A 17,585-nucleotide genomic window follows, 5' to 3' on the forward strand; every position below is an offset into this window, starting at 1 on the left:
GTTTTCGAGTAATGTGATCTTAAGAAAATATTATCTCTGGAATTCAAAAAATTGGGTACTTTGGCTGAATGCAACTTTGTTGTGTTGTGGAAAAAACCACAGAAATGAATATTTGCTATGATGTTATCGTCATGCCTTAGACTTTAGAATTGATGAACTAGCCAATTAATTTGAGAATGAAGTAATTACTGAGCTTTGACACCGCTCTGAAAATATAAAGATACTTCATTAAAATCAATTGAAAAAATTCAGATCACCCTCGAAGCCATCACTACCATAGATAAACTAACTACTTTATATATGGTCATCACGTGCTAACGGTCTGTCACTCTGAACTGATATCTACTGATATAAGATTAGTTTGTCTTTGTTCTAAAGGTTCTAGTGCTATGACGTCAAATTGCCCTGATTGACGTTCGCAGTCACGTGCTAGTCGATAAGAAGTAACACAATTTAAATCAATATTATTAAATTGAATTCGAGAAATAAGATAATGAAAATGCTATTTCAGTATTTTAAAAACGGCCTTTAATGTGTAAAACCTAAATTCATTTGATTTTATTATATGACGCAACATCCCTATCGTCGATCATTGGGACATTTACCTTAGGTTCAAGAACTTTCAATTCCACAGGTCCATCATCGGAAATAATAAACAGAAATATCAATCGGAAACGCCCATCTATCAAGTTCGGAACGCGACGTCTCTCCATCAGCGCCGGTTGCCGATGATAAACAACATTGCCTCCCACGCATTAAAACGTCAATTTCTTGTTTATTCACAGACAGACCGACCGATGTTAAAAGCCGCGCGATCGCGGGAAAAAAACGGGAAATATATGTTGCTGCTAGATCATCATCAGCGCGGCGTCGATATAACGTTCATTATTCACCGATAGGTACCGTTAATTTTGAATGCAGCGTTCTTTATGGCTGATACGTTGTGGCGTAATTAACATATACGGTGATGTATTGGGCGGACAGATATTGTTGCGTTGTTGGAATGGAAGGAATTTCCCATTTTCGCGCCGTGTGTAGTAGGGGACAGCTGAATGTAACGGTTCGAAACATCATCGTGTTACTCGTAGTTGAAATTGCTTGAGAGAGGGAGTTTGCAGATACATTAAAATAGGTATACATAGGTTTGAAAGGGTGTCCCAAAATCAACGCAATATTTAAATTTGCCGCCATGTATGCAGTAAAGTGTTGAAAAGTCTAAAAAAAGATTGGCTCAGTATAGAGCAAGAACTTTTATCTCTTCAGTGAAGTAACTTGTGAATTTGATTAATTACTCTCTTTATTCTGGTACATTTATAAATTTCAGATTCACCTATATATATTTACATTTTGTAAAATATTGTATGTCAATTTTTCTGGTACCAGATATTTTAAAATTCAGATCGTAAAATACTTGTGTGAATATAAGAGGTATTTGATCGACCTATGTTTTTGTCTCTTCCATTTGGTGAATTCAGAGATCAGAACCTCGATTCGAAACAACCGACTGTGCTCGGGCATTTTGAGTTGTAACAAAGAGGTTACACGTAACTTTGGCGCCCAACGTGGGGCCAAAATTATGTGTAACTTCTTCCGGATAGTTCAAATTATCATTTTTGGGTTCATCTCTCGGTAATTATATTTGATTTTTCAGTCGGGATTTGTTTTTTTATACTTGTGTGAATATAAGAGGTGTTTGATCGACCTGAGTTTTTGTCCCTTCCATTTGGTGAATTCAGAGATCAGAACCTCGACTCGAAACAACCGACTGTGCTCGGGCATTTTGAGTTGTAACAAAGAGGTTACACATAACTTTGGCGCCCAACGTGGGGCCAAAATTATGTGTAACCTCTTCCGGATAGTTCAAATTATCATTTTTGGGTTCATCTCTCGGTAATTATATTTGATTTTTCATTCGGGATTTATTTTTTTATACTTGTGTAAATAAAGGAGTTGTTTAACCGACCTGGGATTTTGTCCCTTCCATTTGGTGAATTCAGAGATCAGAACCACGACTCCAAACAACCGACATTTTGAGTTGTAACAAAGATGTTACACATAACTTTGACGCCCAACGTGGGGCCAAAATTATGTATAACCTCTTCCGGGTAGTTCAAATTATCATTTTTGGGATCATCTCTCGTCAATTATATCTGATTTTTCAGTCAAGATTTATTTTTTTTTGTTTTTTTAATAAGTTTTCAATTTTTCTTTTGAATTCTTGAATTTTCTATCGTGGAAAATGTCTCTCAACCCAAATTTTCTAAAACAGAATGAACTCGCTTATGAGATTACGATTCGAGGTATTGAGATCCCGTCATCAGTGGATGACAAACGTAAAATTTTGAGAGGTTTACTTTCCGAAGAATCCTCGGATCGTAGTTTCACTGTCTTATGTGTTTATTTTTCTTTCAAAGAAAATGTCGAAGGCATCAAAGAGAGTTTGACAGACTTATACACAGAAAAAAAAAATATTTTTCAGATTATTACTTGGTTATCATCCATTGTTATTTAATAAATAAGAAAATATTGGGAATATTGGACACAATTTTATTCTATTGTTTAATTTGTAACAACGCCGACGTTTCGAAACAGTTCGTTTCTTTTTCAAGGCTAAAAAATATAAATAAATATATAAGGCATACAATATGACATAACATGATAACACATTACCTAGTTACGACAAACAATATTGTACGTTTATTAAAATCATTAAGACAATCTTCAAGGAATCGAAATTCTTTTACACCGCAGATAATCAACATCAACATCCATTAAGTTATTTCCAATACGACAATGACATAAACATATGATTACGATAAAAATATTAAATGGACTTAACACTATTGACGTGGCCAGCACTCATCTTCTAATTATATTGTTATAAATCGTGCTTAGGTGTTGTACATCTTCTCTATGATTAACTGTGTTATTTACTTTTATATTAATCATTTCGCTTATATTTCTTTTATAACCAACCTCTTCCCTATCAAGAATCTGTACATTATCAAAATCAAATTTATGGCCCGTAGTCATTTGATGTAAAGTTAAAGCTGTTTTATTAAAATTTATAACACTCTTACTATCATATTTATGTTGTTTAATTCTATCTCTATTCTACGAGATAGAATTAAACAACATAAATATGATAGTAAGAGTGTTATAAATTTTAATAAAACAGCTTTAACTTTACATCAAATGACTACGGGCCATAAATTTGATTTTGATAATGTACAGATTCTTGATAGGGAAGAGGTTGGTTATAAAAGAAATATAAGCGAAATGATTAATATAAAAGTAAATAACACAGTTAATCATAGAGAAGATGTACAACACCTAAGCACGATTTATAACAATATAATTAGAAGATGAGTGCTGGCCACGTCAATAGTGTTAAGTCCATTTAATATTTTTATCGTAATCATATGTTTATGTCATTGTCGTATTGGAAATAACTTAATGGATGTTGATGTTGATTATCTGCGGTGTAAAAGAATTTCGATTCCTTGAAGATTGTCTTAATGATTTTAATAAACGTACAATATTGTTTGTCGTAACTAGGTAATGTGTTATCATGTTATGTCATATTGTATGCCTTATATATTTATTTATATTTTTTAGCCTTGAAAAAGAAACGAACTGTTTCGAAACGTCGGCGTTGTTACAAATTAAACAATAGAATAAAATTGTGTCCAATATTCCCAATATTTTCTTATTTATATTTTTCAGATTTCATAACCCTCTGATCCATAGAATAATTTTCTGCTGTGGTATATAGACACAGTAATTGAACCAACACAATAGATTTTCTTGAACGAACAAGCTGAGTTCGAAAAATCTCACACACACCTAGGAGTGTCAAAAAATAAAATACCAATTCTCAATATTTTATTGCATCAATAAAAATACATTTCACAAGTGATTAATTTCTCCAATAAAAAAAATAGATTTTACTGAATCACAAACTAGTATTATATCTAAAAATGATCACAATTAAAGCACAAATACATTCATTACAAAATTAGTAGAGAAATCTACTGTTAGTCGATGAAGAAAGCAGTTACGAAAAAATCTGTGCAATTTTCCATCTTCGGTTTATAGCGGAACGATTAAAATATTCAAAGCACGTCAAAAAATAAATGTTACGTTCCGAGTGCATATCTGATCAATGAACGAAATAAATTTCTTTCGGAATAGTAGCCTGTCCGCTAGGTATCCAAAATATGTGTACCTGAAACTCACCGTATAACTGAAAATATTCCAATAAAGTTCCAACGTAATCGAAGCAAATAAAACTTTATCGTGTAGAATACATTTTTAGCTTGATTCATCGTAAATGTTCGATAAAAACCAACGTTGCAATCAGAAGTCCAACGTCTAAAAAACTGGGAAGAATTTTATTACTTTTTGAATATTCGAGCAATCGGAATGAAAGGTATGTAAAATACAACTTAAATGAATTCTGAAAAGTTGCGAAATATATCGATATCATACAAAATGGAATTATTTTTCCTTAGCTAAAAGTTTAACTAGTCGATTCACCTGGCCTGCTTCAGACTTACGGTACTCGTCCAATATCTGAAAAAAAAATTAATCTTAATATTGCTCAAGGAAATATGTTATTTGATGGATTAAGGAAAATTAAAATTTTGACTAAAATTTTAATTCATTCGATTTGTATGATGTTCATTTATCTTCGGTTGATATTCGTTGTTCGAATCAATATAGTTGGACTATATTAACTGAATCAATATTTCAGCAGTTCTTTGTAGAAGATAATTATAAAAAATCAAGGAAATATTAGTCGTTCGTAAGTAAATTGTCTCAATTTCAAGCTAGAGGTTTGAGTCAGTACAATTCCATGCGATGAAATGTTTCTACTACTTACATCATATGAAAGCTCCTGCTGAAGTATCACAGTAGTGTTAGGGTTAGACACGCAACAAGCCAGAAGGGTGGGAAAGAGAATTTCTGATAGGGATTCCACCGAAAAATACGGGAAGGGTAGAGAACATAACTGCTGCAATACTGTGGGCGGCTGCCCACTCACCAGTAGCATCTGAAACAAAGATACAATCATTTATTTATGAAATTATGAACTCTTTCTGACAAATGTGTATTGTAGATTTTTTTTTCTGGAAAACAAAAAATGCTGTTAAAATGTGTTAAAATCCGTAGAAATCAAAAAATCTTCAATAAATCAAAATTCACTTGTTCTCTCAACATGATTGATTGATATTTCAACTTCAAGATGATCATTAGAGATTCACGGCTTGACTTGAAAATGTCAAGTGAAATATTTATTTATCAAGTACTTGAATTCAATAAAACTACTTGATATTGAGCATTCTCTAGTGTCTCATCATTTTTTTATTATGTATATATTCTCAAAAGAATATATATATAATAAAAAAATGATGAAATCAGAAGAAACCTTGTAAAAATCACTTTCATCTATCAAATTATTCAGTATAAAAAAACCAAAAATATTAACAATTTTGAAATCGCCATCTCGTACATCTCGGACCTCGGGGACCCCCTTATTTTATCTAAGAGCCAACGAGCTTACAGAAATATCAAGCTACTTGTCGTGATGATTCCCTAATGATCAGTTTGATGTTCGATTTTATTTTCAACAAGCACCATTCCCAAAATTACAATGTTATTCTCGATAATTGCTTCAATATTCAAAATCGTTATTGTTTCAATATAGCACATTACATTTCATATCTTTCGGTATGAAGAAGAATATATATTTGATGAATTTTCACAAACTCAGGGCCGGCGTTAGGGGTGAAACAGTGAAGCGACCGCTTCAGGCACTTCTATTTGGGGGCGGCAATTCGGCCCAGTGTGCTGGCACCTTTTCATATTTCATCCTTATCCTTGATTCTTGAAAACAAAGTTAGGTTGTTCCGCTGTATAAAAAATGGCAATCCTACAAATATAAACAGAATTCCGTACTACCCTCGTTGAATGAGGGATAAAATCATGATGTATTTCACAAAGTCGAAAACCTTCGCTTTCGAATTGTCTGAAAGCCGATGTTTACACATTCGACATATGGAAAATTCCTACGATTTTGCATTCGAAAGTAGTTACTATTAAATGCCAAATGTTTTCAGTGGAAAACATGTTTGTAATCCCAATTAGTTTTCGCAGCAATACTGGAACTTTGCATATCCTACCGCCCTTTGTATCTTGTGGTGTCATAGGTATTGGGTAATCATCCTTCAATCGTAGGCAGTGTTATGTCGAAATTGGATTTTTAATATTTACGATATAAGTACCTACTAAGTGTATTTCGATATTTTTGACTTATGTATTTTCTGCTTTATTTTATTCAAAAACTTGAAAACGTAATTTTCTTCATTGGAAGGAGAAATTTCATTATCATCGGAGCAGGTGCTGTTTTATTGAAGGGAGGGGGATTATGAGGGAGATCATGTTGTTTTTGATGCTTTTTCAGTGGAGACACCGAAAAATTCTCCGCTTCAGGCACCAATATTCCTCGCGCCGGCCCGGCACTCACTTAATGGAAATTCATTTTGAATGAAATAAAAACAATTTCATTTCACGAAACGGGCCTTAAAAAAACAAAATATCCCACATTGCGCTCGCCCTGTACATCCGGAAATCGTCCTTTACCTGTCGTAAGTACGACCCACCGCACAACCCACATCGGCAGATCTAATTGGGAACATCGACAATGGCGATCCTTATCGGCGTCGAAAATCCCGAAATTCGCCCCTACCTCCCCGACCGCATACGCGACGCCGTCCGTCCGTTCCTGATTAGATTACGCGACGTAAACGCGGCCCCGATAGCGCGCGAGACACGCGTCGCTCTCTGTGCCGTCAAAGAGCGGACGCCCCAATAATATTTGCCTTTTGGATTCATTACCGTGCGACAAATGACATGTTTATCTTGGTGCACACGCTCCACGTTTCCAGTTCTACGTTTTGTTTTTGTACACGCCAATCAAACGCGTCCGAATGTCATGCGATGTGACTTTTCGACTTTTCGGACAAAGGCGCGTCCTTACGGCCTTGATTATCGCACCGTGTTTGAACAATTATAATAACGAAGGTATCGATTTGGTGCAGGTAGGGGGCGGTTGGAGGTTGGACGGTGGAGAAGGCTACTACTGTTTACCGCATTTGTTTTTTTTTCTCTAGGATTGGAAATATTGCGATTCCTAGTCATTTTTAGTGAAAATAAATTTCCATAAAAAGTTTTTTTATGGGCGTCCAAAACTGCAAAACAAGTTTTCACTGACAGAAAGAGGTGCAACTAAAGCTTAGTTTGGCTGAGCTACTCAGGGATGACATATTCGAAGATCTTTCTTGAAGGTCTATCCAAAGTAGGGATTCACGACTTGACTTGATATTCAAGATACTTGATTTGGGCTTGACTTGAGATCAACTGAAGTTCAAGTCAAGTAATAGTCTTCTAATGTCAAGTCAAGTACTTGGTAAATAAATACTTGACATACAAAAATTACTTCTTGACTTGAATTTGAGTTGATATCAAGTCAAGCCCAAGTCAAGTAGCTGAATATCAAGTCAAGCCGTGAATCCCTAGTCGAAAGTAAGCACAAAAATCCTAGTTCTTTCTCGAATTCGGCAAGCTAAAATTAGGCCATTTGCTTTTGTCCTGAGAATTCATTGTAGGCTGAAAGAGCATAATCACGAAATTATATGAAAACCTTGAGGCAATAACCAAACTGTAATCGAAAATTACGATATACGCGTATACCAGTAGGATTTTCCAGTTGGTTAGACTATTCGATAAGAGATCTATAGATGATATTCTATTTATGTTAAAACCGTGGAGTAATAAACATTGATAGAGGGAGTATACGCAATTTTCACATGTCCCCAACATGATTAGATTACGTAGTCGGATTGTGATATATATTTTTAAATCCAGAATTTTACTATATCATTATGAATGTATATTATATTGAATGAAATATATTTCATTCAATGAAATTATTTTCCTAATTGTCGATTTTATAGTATGCAAAATATCTACCTGCTGAAATCCAAAGTTTGGCAACTATTGCTCTCCTAGTGTCATCGGTTGTTTCACGTCGTTTGGAAAGCTTGAAGTTTGTTTTCTGAATTTCTGATATATTTAGATATTCATCTCAATATATTATGAGTTGATATGAAACGTTGATTCACTATAAGATATAAGAAGTGCGTTTTTTGTGGAGAAACTCGCGAATTTAATGAAATATCGTATCACTGATATGTTTCCATTTCCGCGCGCTTCATGTCAAATTTGATAGTTCATGTTGGGGACAAAATTTGCTTACTGAAAATGACATAAGCTCCCCTTATCTATGTTCATTACTCTGAGGTTTAAACTTTTGAACTCCGTACTGATAGTTCCTGACATTTTGGAGATTGTTTTTCAGGGTTCCATTTCAAGCTTCTTGCAGAAAACTCAATCATAATATCGAAAAAATTAACTGATAATAGATCCTGCGGATCCTGAGATTTAGCGAGTAAATATGAAATATCAATTTTAGGCCTCACGCAAAATTCATTGTTAAAGCCGTGATCAGAATCATAGAAAAGCAATGGGAATATTGGAATAAAATATCCAATAGTTCTGTGGAAACACATTTCATCATGGTGAAATTTCGCGTGTAGGTATATTTAGAGTGAGAATAGTAAGTTGATAGTCTCATTGGAACCATAGGAAATTGAAACTCATATAAATAAATAACTAGTCTTCAGTGACAACAGAAACCATCGAGTTGAAATGTAGCAATGAATAAGGGAACCCCTGCGCGAATTCAGGAGCTTTTGAGGATTTGTTCATTCATGAGCCTATTGCACACTATATAAAATTCTTAAAAGATCCTGTCTTCACGTGAGCGCTTTTTTCATTTTTTGAAATATCAAATATATTCGATACTTACGCTCTTATCAAAGTTTTTTGGAAATGAGGTCCTATTAGATGAGAACAATTTATGTCCGACTCCTATGTCTCGACGCAGATACTTAAGAGTTCGTACAAGCTATTAAAGATAAATCCTTTCATCTCGACTAGACGGACACGGCTTTAACCGACTTTCGACGGTTTTTGATACGGAAAGAATTCCGAAAATCGAAATTCCTCGATCACGAGGCATACCATCGTCGATTTAGTATACAGGGTGATTCCTAACTGTGGTACGAAACCTCAGAGGGAGATTCGTTAGTTCGTTTTAAGAAAAAAAGGTCCTACGAACTTATGGCCGGAGTTGCTACGTTTCTGAAATACAGGGCGTTGAGATTTAAAAAATCGGTGGAAATTTATGAATTGTCTTAAATATTCTCAAACAGATTTGGTCCAGTGGCAACTCAGTGGCAGAACAGCCAATAGTATTGAGGAAAAAAGTAAGCCATCGAATCCATAGGTCGCTGGTTCATATCCGGCTCGAAGGACCATGTATCTTTCGAGAATTAGTTCCCAAAAGAAGTTTCTGCTTTTTTCAATGGGTCGTAAATCCGTAGCAGTGCAGAATTCAATATTTTAATGAATTGCAATGCGTAAATCAGTAAAGTTTATATAATTTTTGATATGCTAACTCAAAGTTTCATCATGGGCTGTTCACCTAGAGGTTACTTGAACGTAGAGTTCCGTCATATTCGTTCAGCTGGAATTTGCTGACATGTGCGAATTTGGCAAACCGATTGTTCCAGAATGGCGCGAGGACATCCGGTCGTTACGGGTGTTTTTTTTCGAGGTATATAACTTAAAGTTGGCATTACTGTTCAAGATGGCGACCGATTTAACAGCTGCCAAGTGATTTATTCTCAGTTTGATTTGGCAATTCATCATGAATGGACCCACGCCTGAACAACGCTTGCAAATAGTGCAATTTCATTTCGAAAATAATGGTTCTGTGCGGAATACGTATCGCGCACTACGTCCATTTTATTTTGTTTAGCGATGAAGCGCACTTCTGGTTGAATGGCTACGTCAACAAACAAAACTGCCGCATTTGGAGTGAAGCTTATCCTCAAGCATATGTCGAAACACCGTAACATCCAGAAAAACTGACTGTTTGGTGCGCTTTATGGGCTGGTAGAATCATTGGTCCGTACTTCTTCAAAAACGATGATGGCCAGAACGTTACAGTCAATGGTGATCGGTATAGAGCCATGATTACTAACTTTTTCATCCCTGAATTGAACAACCATGATGTCCAGGAGCTGTGGTTCCAACAAGACGGCGCAACATGTCACACAGCTCGTGCCACAATCGATTTATTGAAAGACACGTTTGGTGACCGCCTAATTTCACGTTTTGGACCTGTGAATTGGCCTCCAAGATCTTGTGATTCAACACCACTAGACTACTTTCTGTGGGGCTATGTAAAGTCATTGGTCTATGCGGATAAGCCACAAACCCTTGACCATTTGGAAGACAACATTCGCCGTGTTATTGCCGATATACGACCATAAATGTTGGAAAAAGTAATCGAAAATTGGACGTCCAGATTGGACTACATCCGAGCCAGCCGTGACGGTCATATGCCAGAAATCATATTTAAAATGTAATACCACAAGATTATCTTGCGGATAAATAAAATTCATGTCAATCGAATAATCCATCGTTGTTTTATTGCAATTTAAAGTTCTATAGCTCTAAAAAAAAACCCCTTTATATTGGCCTCATCGATTTCCTGTAGTTTTCCAATCAAGAGATTTGCAATGGAATTTCACCAAATATTCCATATTCATAGAAACTTTATTCTTATAACGACCTAACGAATCCCTCTCTGAAGTTGCGTACCGCAGTTAGGAATCGCCCTGTATACAGGCCCTCCGCGACGTTGTTGGATCGCGTTCGGGCCCAATCGAATCGGCCCGTAAAGTCCATTGGTCGGCCGCCAAAAACAAATTATTATATCTGTAGGAGAGGTATGTTATTATGTTTAAGAGCTAGAGCGAACGGCGCCACTTGCTATCTTAATGTCGACTCGGGATCCGAGACACCGGCATCTGTATCTATACGGAATGCGCTCTAATCCCGGCTTGGACACGCTATCTGTTTCCAAGAACCGCGGATAGATCTCGAATTCTTCCCGTATCTGAAGCCAACAGATTATTTCGACAATTTTATGATATCGCAATGACGAGATTGACGCAAGTTCTTCATCGTTATGGAAGAGATTCGGCGAAAAGGGTAAGCTCTTCTGTATTTTTATTGTCAACAACTCGAACTTAAAAGGGAACAGCACCACTTGGCTGCTCGGTTCAAAACGAAGTCAGAGATATTTCTTCTTTCAAAAATCATCGATTTTCAAGAGGTTTTCACATTATTCCCTTAAATAATAATCTCCATTGTAGAAAGTAAATACAGTGAAACCTCCCAAGAGCGGACACCGTTGGTTCCAGCTTTTTTGTCCGGTCGTGGGAGGTGTACGCTTGTGGGAAGGTTCAAAATAAATACAAAGAGAAATAAAACGAAATGCATTTATTGAAATATAATATGTATATACTTTTTAAAGAAAAATGAATTGCAAAGTATGAAGCTGTTACAGAAACAGTTTATGTACATTATGAATTTCATTCAGAAAAAATAAGTAATCTTGGATTGTGTCATTTTTTTTTCTCTTTCAGAAAGTAGACGTGTTTGAAAGTGGGTCTCCAGATTTTTAACCAGTCGAAAAGCCACAAAATCTTCTTGGGCAAATATTTTCAATTCGCCAATCAATTTCAGTGCTTCGCTATTGGTTTTTATTTTGGTGCTTTCGGAAATAATGCAACCTTCTATGTTGCTCTCCTGTTCAATTCGATCTTCGTCATCTTTCTCTCCATTTTTATCGACAAAATCGGATTGCTCTTCAGTAGTAATTTCTTCGTCTAAATCAATAAATTCTCTATCATCCACTGTGTTGCACACTGCTTTACAGTTTTTGAAAAAGGTGGCTAGTACTGACAAGGGTACGCAGTCTTCTTCGTCATATGCCTCTTCAGAGAGATTCGAAGAAGGCCCATTTTTCTTGAATCCCGCTTTAGTGAAGCAATTTTGGATAGTTCTCTGAGCAACGTTGTCCCAAGCTGTTTTAATGAAATACAGTGCTTCCAGAATATTTATTGATTTCGATAATTCTGAAGCTGATGAAGCACTATCCATTTTTGATAGAACATGTTTCAGTATCAAGTCTCTGTAGAAAAATTTAACATTTTTTATTATGCCTTGGTCCAAAGGTTGACACACCGAAGTGCAGTTAGGTGGTAAGAAACATAGTTTTATATTAGTTAGATTCACATCCTTCGGATGTGAACCAGCATTATCCAGAAATAGCAATATTTTCCTCTTTTGGAACCTCATTCTTCGGTCCATATCTATGAGCCATTCCTTCATTATGACGCCAGTCATCCATGCTTTGGAATTTGATTTCCATGTAACTGGCAGGTCTTTGATTGAAACATTCTTAAGTGCGCGTGGACAGGCGGCTTTTCCGATTACTAATAATTTTTCTTTTTGACCAGTCATGTTAGCACAGAATAAAATAGTGAGCCTCTCTTTTGACATTTTACCGCCAACGCATTTTTCTTTTTTGAGTGCCATTGTTTTATCTGGTAGTGCCCGAAAGTACAAACCGCTTTCATCAGCGTTGAAAATATCTTCTGGTTTATATCCTAAAAGAAGAGATGGCAAATTTTGTAGAAATTCATTTACATTTTCTACATTAACATCCGCAGATTCGCCAGATATAGCTTTGAAACTTATATTATGCCTTGTCCTCCATTTTTGCAACCATCCATTTGAAGCACTGAATTTATCATAATTCAACATGCTTGCAATTTCTTTCGCTTTCGCTTTAATCAATGGTCCTGAAACCGGGATGTTCTGATTTCGCACTCGGGAAAACCAATCTAGACAATCTCTGTCAATTTTTTCTGGAATGTTTTTCAATCTACATAGTTTTTGCTGCAGACTATCACCAGATTGCCACATATCGCGAATTCTATCTTTCTGTTTCACAATTGCCGCCGCCTGAGTTTTACCTATGTTGAATCTGAAAAGATTCAAGAAAAAATTACACAACTTATCAAAATTTAAACTTTCTGGTTTGAACAATTGAACTTCTTATAACTTCGGAAGGAATGACTAACCTTTCTGCTAACTTGCGCACTGATGAATTCTCCTTTTCTGCAATATTTATCAGCTCCATTTTCTCTTTCAACGTCAGAAATCTTTTTCTAGGCGCCATGATTCTAATAACATGCGTTTCACTGCTAGCGGCACTGTGTAATACTGTGTATTGAAAACTAAGAACGTATTTGGGTTGTGACGATTATGAACGAAATGAAGGGGGTTCCCCGAAGTTCCTGTTTGCGCGGTTGGGTTAAAATAATACTACAAGATCGTCTTTGACTGGTGGGTACCAACATATTCATTTTTGGCCGCTCTTCAGAATTCCGTGTCCGTTAATGGGAGGTTTTTCGGCACCGCTGGGAAAATTGTGGTGTCCGTGTCCGTCCGATAGAGGTGTCCGCTTATGAGAATTCGTATAACAAGAAAATTGTCCCGAATTTCTCCGTTCCAGGGAAATTGTCCGTTTGTGGGGAGCGTCCGTTTATGGGGAGTGTCCGCCAAGGGAGGTTTCACTGTATTTTTAATTTGTGAATGAAAAAATTGGTAATTTTTCGTTTTCGAATTGATGATATGTTCAATACAATGTACAAAGCACTGATATATTTTTAAAATATTCATGAAAATAAAAAATCATTAAAAAAAAAGGATAGAGAGAGTGGCCTATGAAGCCACCCTAAGACTATCTAGGGAAGGTAATGAGGGTATTAGGAATAAGAGAGCCTGGTCCTCCTTGACGAACCTTCCAGTGACCAGATGATACAGAAAATTTGCATCGAAAAAACCTTCATTACGATACTAAGTACAGAAGAAGATTGGGAAAAGCAGTCCACAATCCCAGCTCTTGAAACGAATACCACAGATACACAGATGGTTTCAAAATCACGACAGGGAATGGCGCTGGAGTATTCAGGACTGGTATAGTACATTCAAAGTCACTAGGAGGAAGCCATATTCCGATTATACAAGGGTTGTCCAAGTTTTCAGAAATTCCTTCGGGGCCAGTGAATTCATTGCCTAAGAATACTTTCAAATAAACCCCGGTATTTAGTGGATCGCGGTATCCACTTCAAAGGGACATCTGGCCAAGCGTTTTTATTGACTAGTTCGAGTAACTTTGGATATACTATACCAAATGCTCAATATCTTTGGGCCGCTGTCCAAGTGTCTTTCGGGCAGAGATTTAAGCAATAGAAAGATGTGTAGAAATTAACCTAGGAAAAGAAATCAGAAATGTGATATAGCGATACATTCTGATAGTTGGGCTGCAATCAAAGTACTGAAGTTACATATAATCGATTCTTAGATGGTATTGGAGTGCCGAAAAAACTCGATGAAATAGGCAAGAATAACAAGGTCGTTTAAGACTGGGTTCCTGACTACTCAGGAATCAGAGGGAATGAAGAGGTCAACACACTTGCCAGAAAAGGGGAACTCTTTTCATCGGCCCGGAACCCTTCTATGGCTATGATAAATGTACCATCATAAAAGAGGTACAATAGAAGGAAAAAACCGAGAGAGAATCACTCTGGCGGAATCTTCCTGGTTTGGATCAATCCAAAAAGTTTCTTGGAAACTTTGACACTGCGAGATCCAAGAAGTATCTGGATCTTAGCAAAAATATACTACATCTCCTCACTGTATTCCTTACAGGGCATTGTCGCCTTAGGAAACACCTCATAAAAATGGGTCTAGCAGAAAATGACGAGTGCAGATTCTGTGGGGAAGAGGAAGAAACTCCGGATAACCTGGTGACGGGATGCTTCGTCATCACTAGCCAACGCAAAATCTGCTTCGGACAAGAAACTTGAAGAAGTGAGGAATTAACCTCCTTGAAGCCATCCCAGATACTGGAGTTCATTAGAACTCTGGAACTGAAAGGCGAGCTGTATATCACGTTATGAAGAGAATAGCTCTGATGGGGGCATAAAAGACCATCAGGTCGAAGTGAAACAGAACCTCTCTAATTAAATCTAACATCTTTCACCATTCCTCCAAATGTAAGAGGTAGTTATTTCGAATAAACTACCCCTCCATCAGAGCCTTTACCCATCGCGTCAACGCTTCGAGATCCATCGTGAAATTTTCGAAATCCGGCAAGACCGTCATTATATCTACGCGGGAATAATGATTTCCGAAACCCCCGCACCGATCGACGCTGAATAATAGATGGCGTCGGGGTGCCCGGGTGATTTCCGTCACAAAATACGCGATCGCGTGCCAATATTTAATCAACGGGACCGGGCGATCGTCCGAATAATTTATGCATTTAATATAAAGTCGTATGAAATATTCACGCGCGCTCTACACGGCCAAGTCGATGTCGCGCTTGTATAATTACGCGCGGTGCCAGATATGCGAGCGCGCCCCGCACAACGAAAGTAATTTATAGGAAGTTTCTGTCAGGAAACCTTTTAGCTGATCGAACCGACCCAGGCCGCTGATCATTTCTCCGATAACCGATTGGTACACGTCTCTCTACGCTTCTAATCGCCTTATATGCATGCGTTCGCAGAGGTAATGTTCGAGGAGCAGTTCTGAAACGACGTCGAGTTGTTACATGAAGCGATAGCGAACGGAAAATATGGCAGAAATAGAGACATTCGCCGATATTTACTAAAGGATAAGAATCGTAAAAACCATGTCGTGCTTTTCTGTTTCTTGAAGTCGCATCTGAGCGTGTAAGGTGTTGTTAACACGCTATTTTATCAATTGCACTTTTCATTTCAACTTTGAGAGTTGTTGCACTGTGGTGACTCTTTGCTAGCCCGATATATTGCGTCAAAAGTAGCGCAATGCTCGTAAGATGAAGATCAAATCCTTGTTTCAGCAGTGTAGTTCTTTGCTCTCCTGAGAGACGGCGTCGTGGGCTGCGCATCTCTTGGAAAATCGGAACCGGTTGAGATATAAACCCTACTGTTCTACGGCAAATTCATCACGCCCCGCTGTGAAGACCGAAGATGTATAAGCTGCGCCACAAAATTCTCGCTGTTTTGTTGATGATAATGCAACGCTATTGTGAAAAAATGGTTACAAAAGAATCGTTCAAAGTATTGCCGATTGTTGGCTACAACACGCACAACGAAAGTACATAATTTATAGGAAGTTTCTGTCAGGAAACCTTTTAGCTGATCGAACCGACCCAGGCCGCTGATTATTTCTCCGATAACCGATTGGTACACGTCTCTCTACGCTTCTAATCGCCTTATATGCATGCGTTCGCAGAGGTAATGTTCGAGGAGCAGTTCTGAAACGACGCGACGTCGAGTTGTTACATGAAGCGATAGCGAACGGAAAATATGGCAGAAATAGAGACATTCGCCGATATTTACTAAAGGATAAGAATCGTAAAAACCATGTCGTGCTTTTCTGTTTCTTGAAGTCGCATCTGAGCGTGTAAGGTGTTGTTAACACGCTATTTTATCAATTGCACTTTTCATTTCAACTTTGAGAGTTGTTGCACTGTGGTGACTCTTTGCTAGCCCGATATATTGCGTCAAAAGTAGCGCAATGCTCGTAAGATGAAGATCAAATCCTTGTTTCAGCAGTGTAGTTCTTTGCTCTCCTGAGAGACGGCGTCGTGGGCTGCGCATCTCTTGGAAAATCGGAACCGGTTGAGATATAAACCCTACTGTTCTACGGCAAATTCATCACGGCCCGATGTGAAGACCGAAGATGTATAAGCTGCGCCACAAAATTCTCGCTGTTTTGTTGATGATAATGCAACGCTATTGTGAAAAAATGGTTACAAAAGAATCGTTCAAAGTATTGCCGATTGTTGGCTACAACACGCACAACGAAAGTAATTTATAGGAAGTTTCTGTCAGGAAACCTTTTAGCTGATCGAACCGACCCAGGCCGCTGATCATTTCTCCGATAACCGATTGGTACACGTCTCTCTACGCTTCTAATCGCCTTATATGCATGCGTTCGCAGAGGTAATGTTCGGGGAGCAGTTCTGAAACGACGTCGAGTTGTTACATGAAGCGATAGCGAACGGAAAATATGGCAGAAATAGAGACATTCGCCGATATTTACTAAAGGATAAGAATCGTAAAAACCATGTCGTGCCTTTCTGTTTCTTGGAGTCGCATCTGAGCGTGCAAGGTGTTGTTGACACGCTATTTTATCAATTGCACTTTTCATTTCAACTTTGAGAGTTGTTGCACTGTGGTGACTCTTTGCTAGCCCGATATATGGCGTCGAAAGTAGCGCAATGCTCGTAAGATGAAGATCAAATCCTTGTTTCTAAGCTGTGTATTCTTTGCTCTCCTGAGAGATGGCGTCGTGGGCTGCGCATCTCTTGGAAAATCGGAACCGGTTGAGATATAAACCCGTTTTATGGCAAATTCACCACGCCCCGCTGTAAAGACTGAAGATGTATAAGCTGCGCAACAAAATTCTCGCTGTTTTGTTGATGATAATGCAACTCTATTGTGAAAAAATGGTTACAAAAGAATCGTTCAAAGTATTGCCGA

General features: G+C 37.5%; 1 protein-coding gene across 2 annotated transcripts in view; it reads right to left on the reverse strand.

The window, feature by feature from the left end:
- Window positions 1-3,868: 3,868 nt before the first annotated feature.
- The window catches only part of LOC123670981 (S phase cyclin A-associated protein in the endoplasmic reticulum), a 113,447-nt gene continuing 99,730 nt past the window's right edge, over window positions 3,869-17,585 (reverse strand). For both annotated transcript variants that reach the window (XM_045604598.1, XM_045604597.1), the window contains 2 exons: window positions 4,886-5,056; window positions 3,869-4,575 (listed from right to left, as the gene is read on the reverse strand). In XM_045604598.1, the coding sequence (XP_045460554.1) occupies window positions 4,501-4,575; window positions 4,886-5,056 (246 nt within the window). In that variant the 3' untranslated portion in view covers window positions 3,869-4,500. The remainder of the gene's footprint in view (window positions 4,576-4,885; window positions 5,057-17,585) is intronic.

The sequence above is a fragment of the Harmonia axyridis genome, chromosome 1, assembly GCF_914767665.1.
Source record: "Harmonia axyridis chromosome 1, icHarAxyr1.1, whole genome shotgun sequence".
In the NCBI taxonomy this organism is placed as follows: domain Eukaryota; kingdom Metazoa; phylum Arthropoda; class Insecta; order Coleoptera; family Coccinellidae; genus Harmonia; species Harmonia axyridis.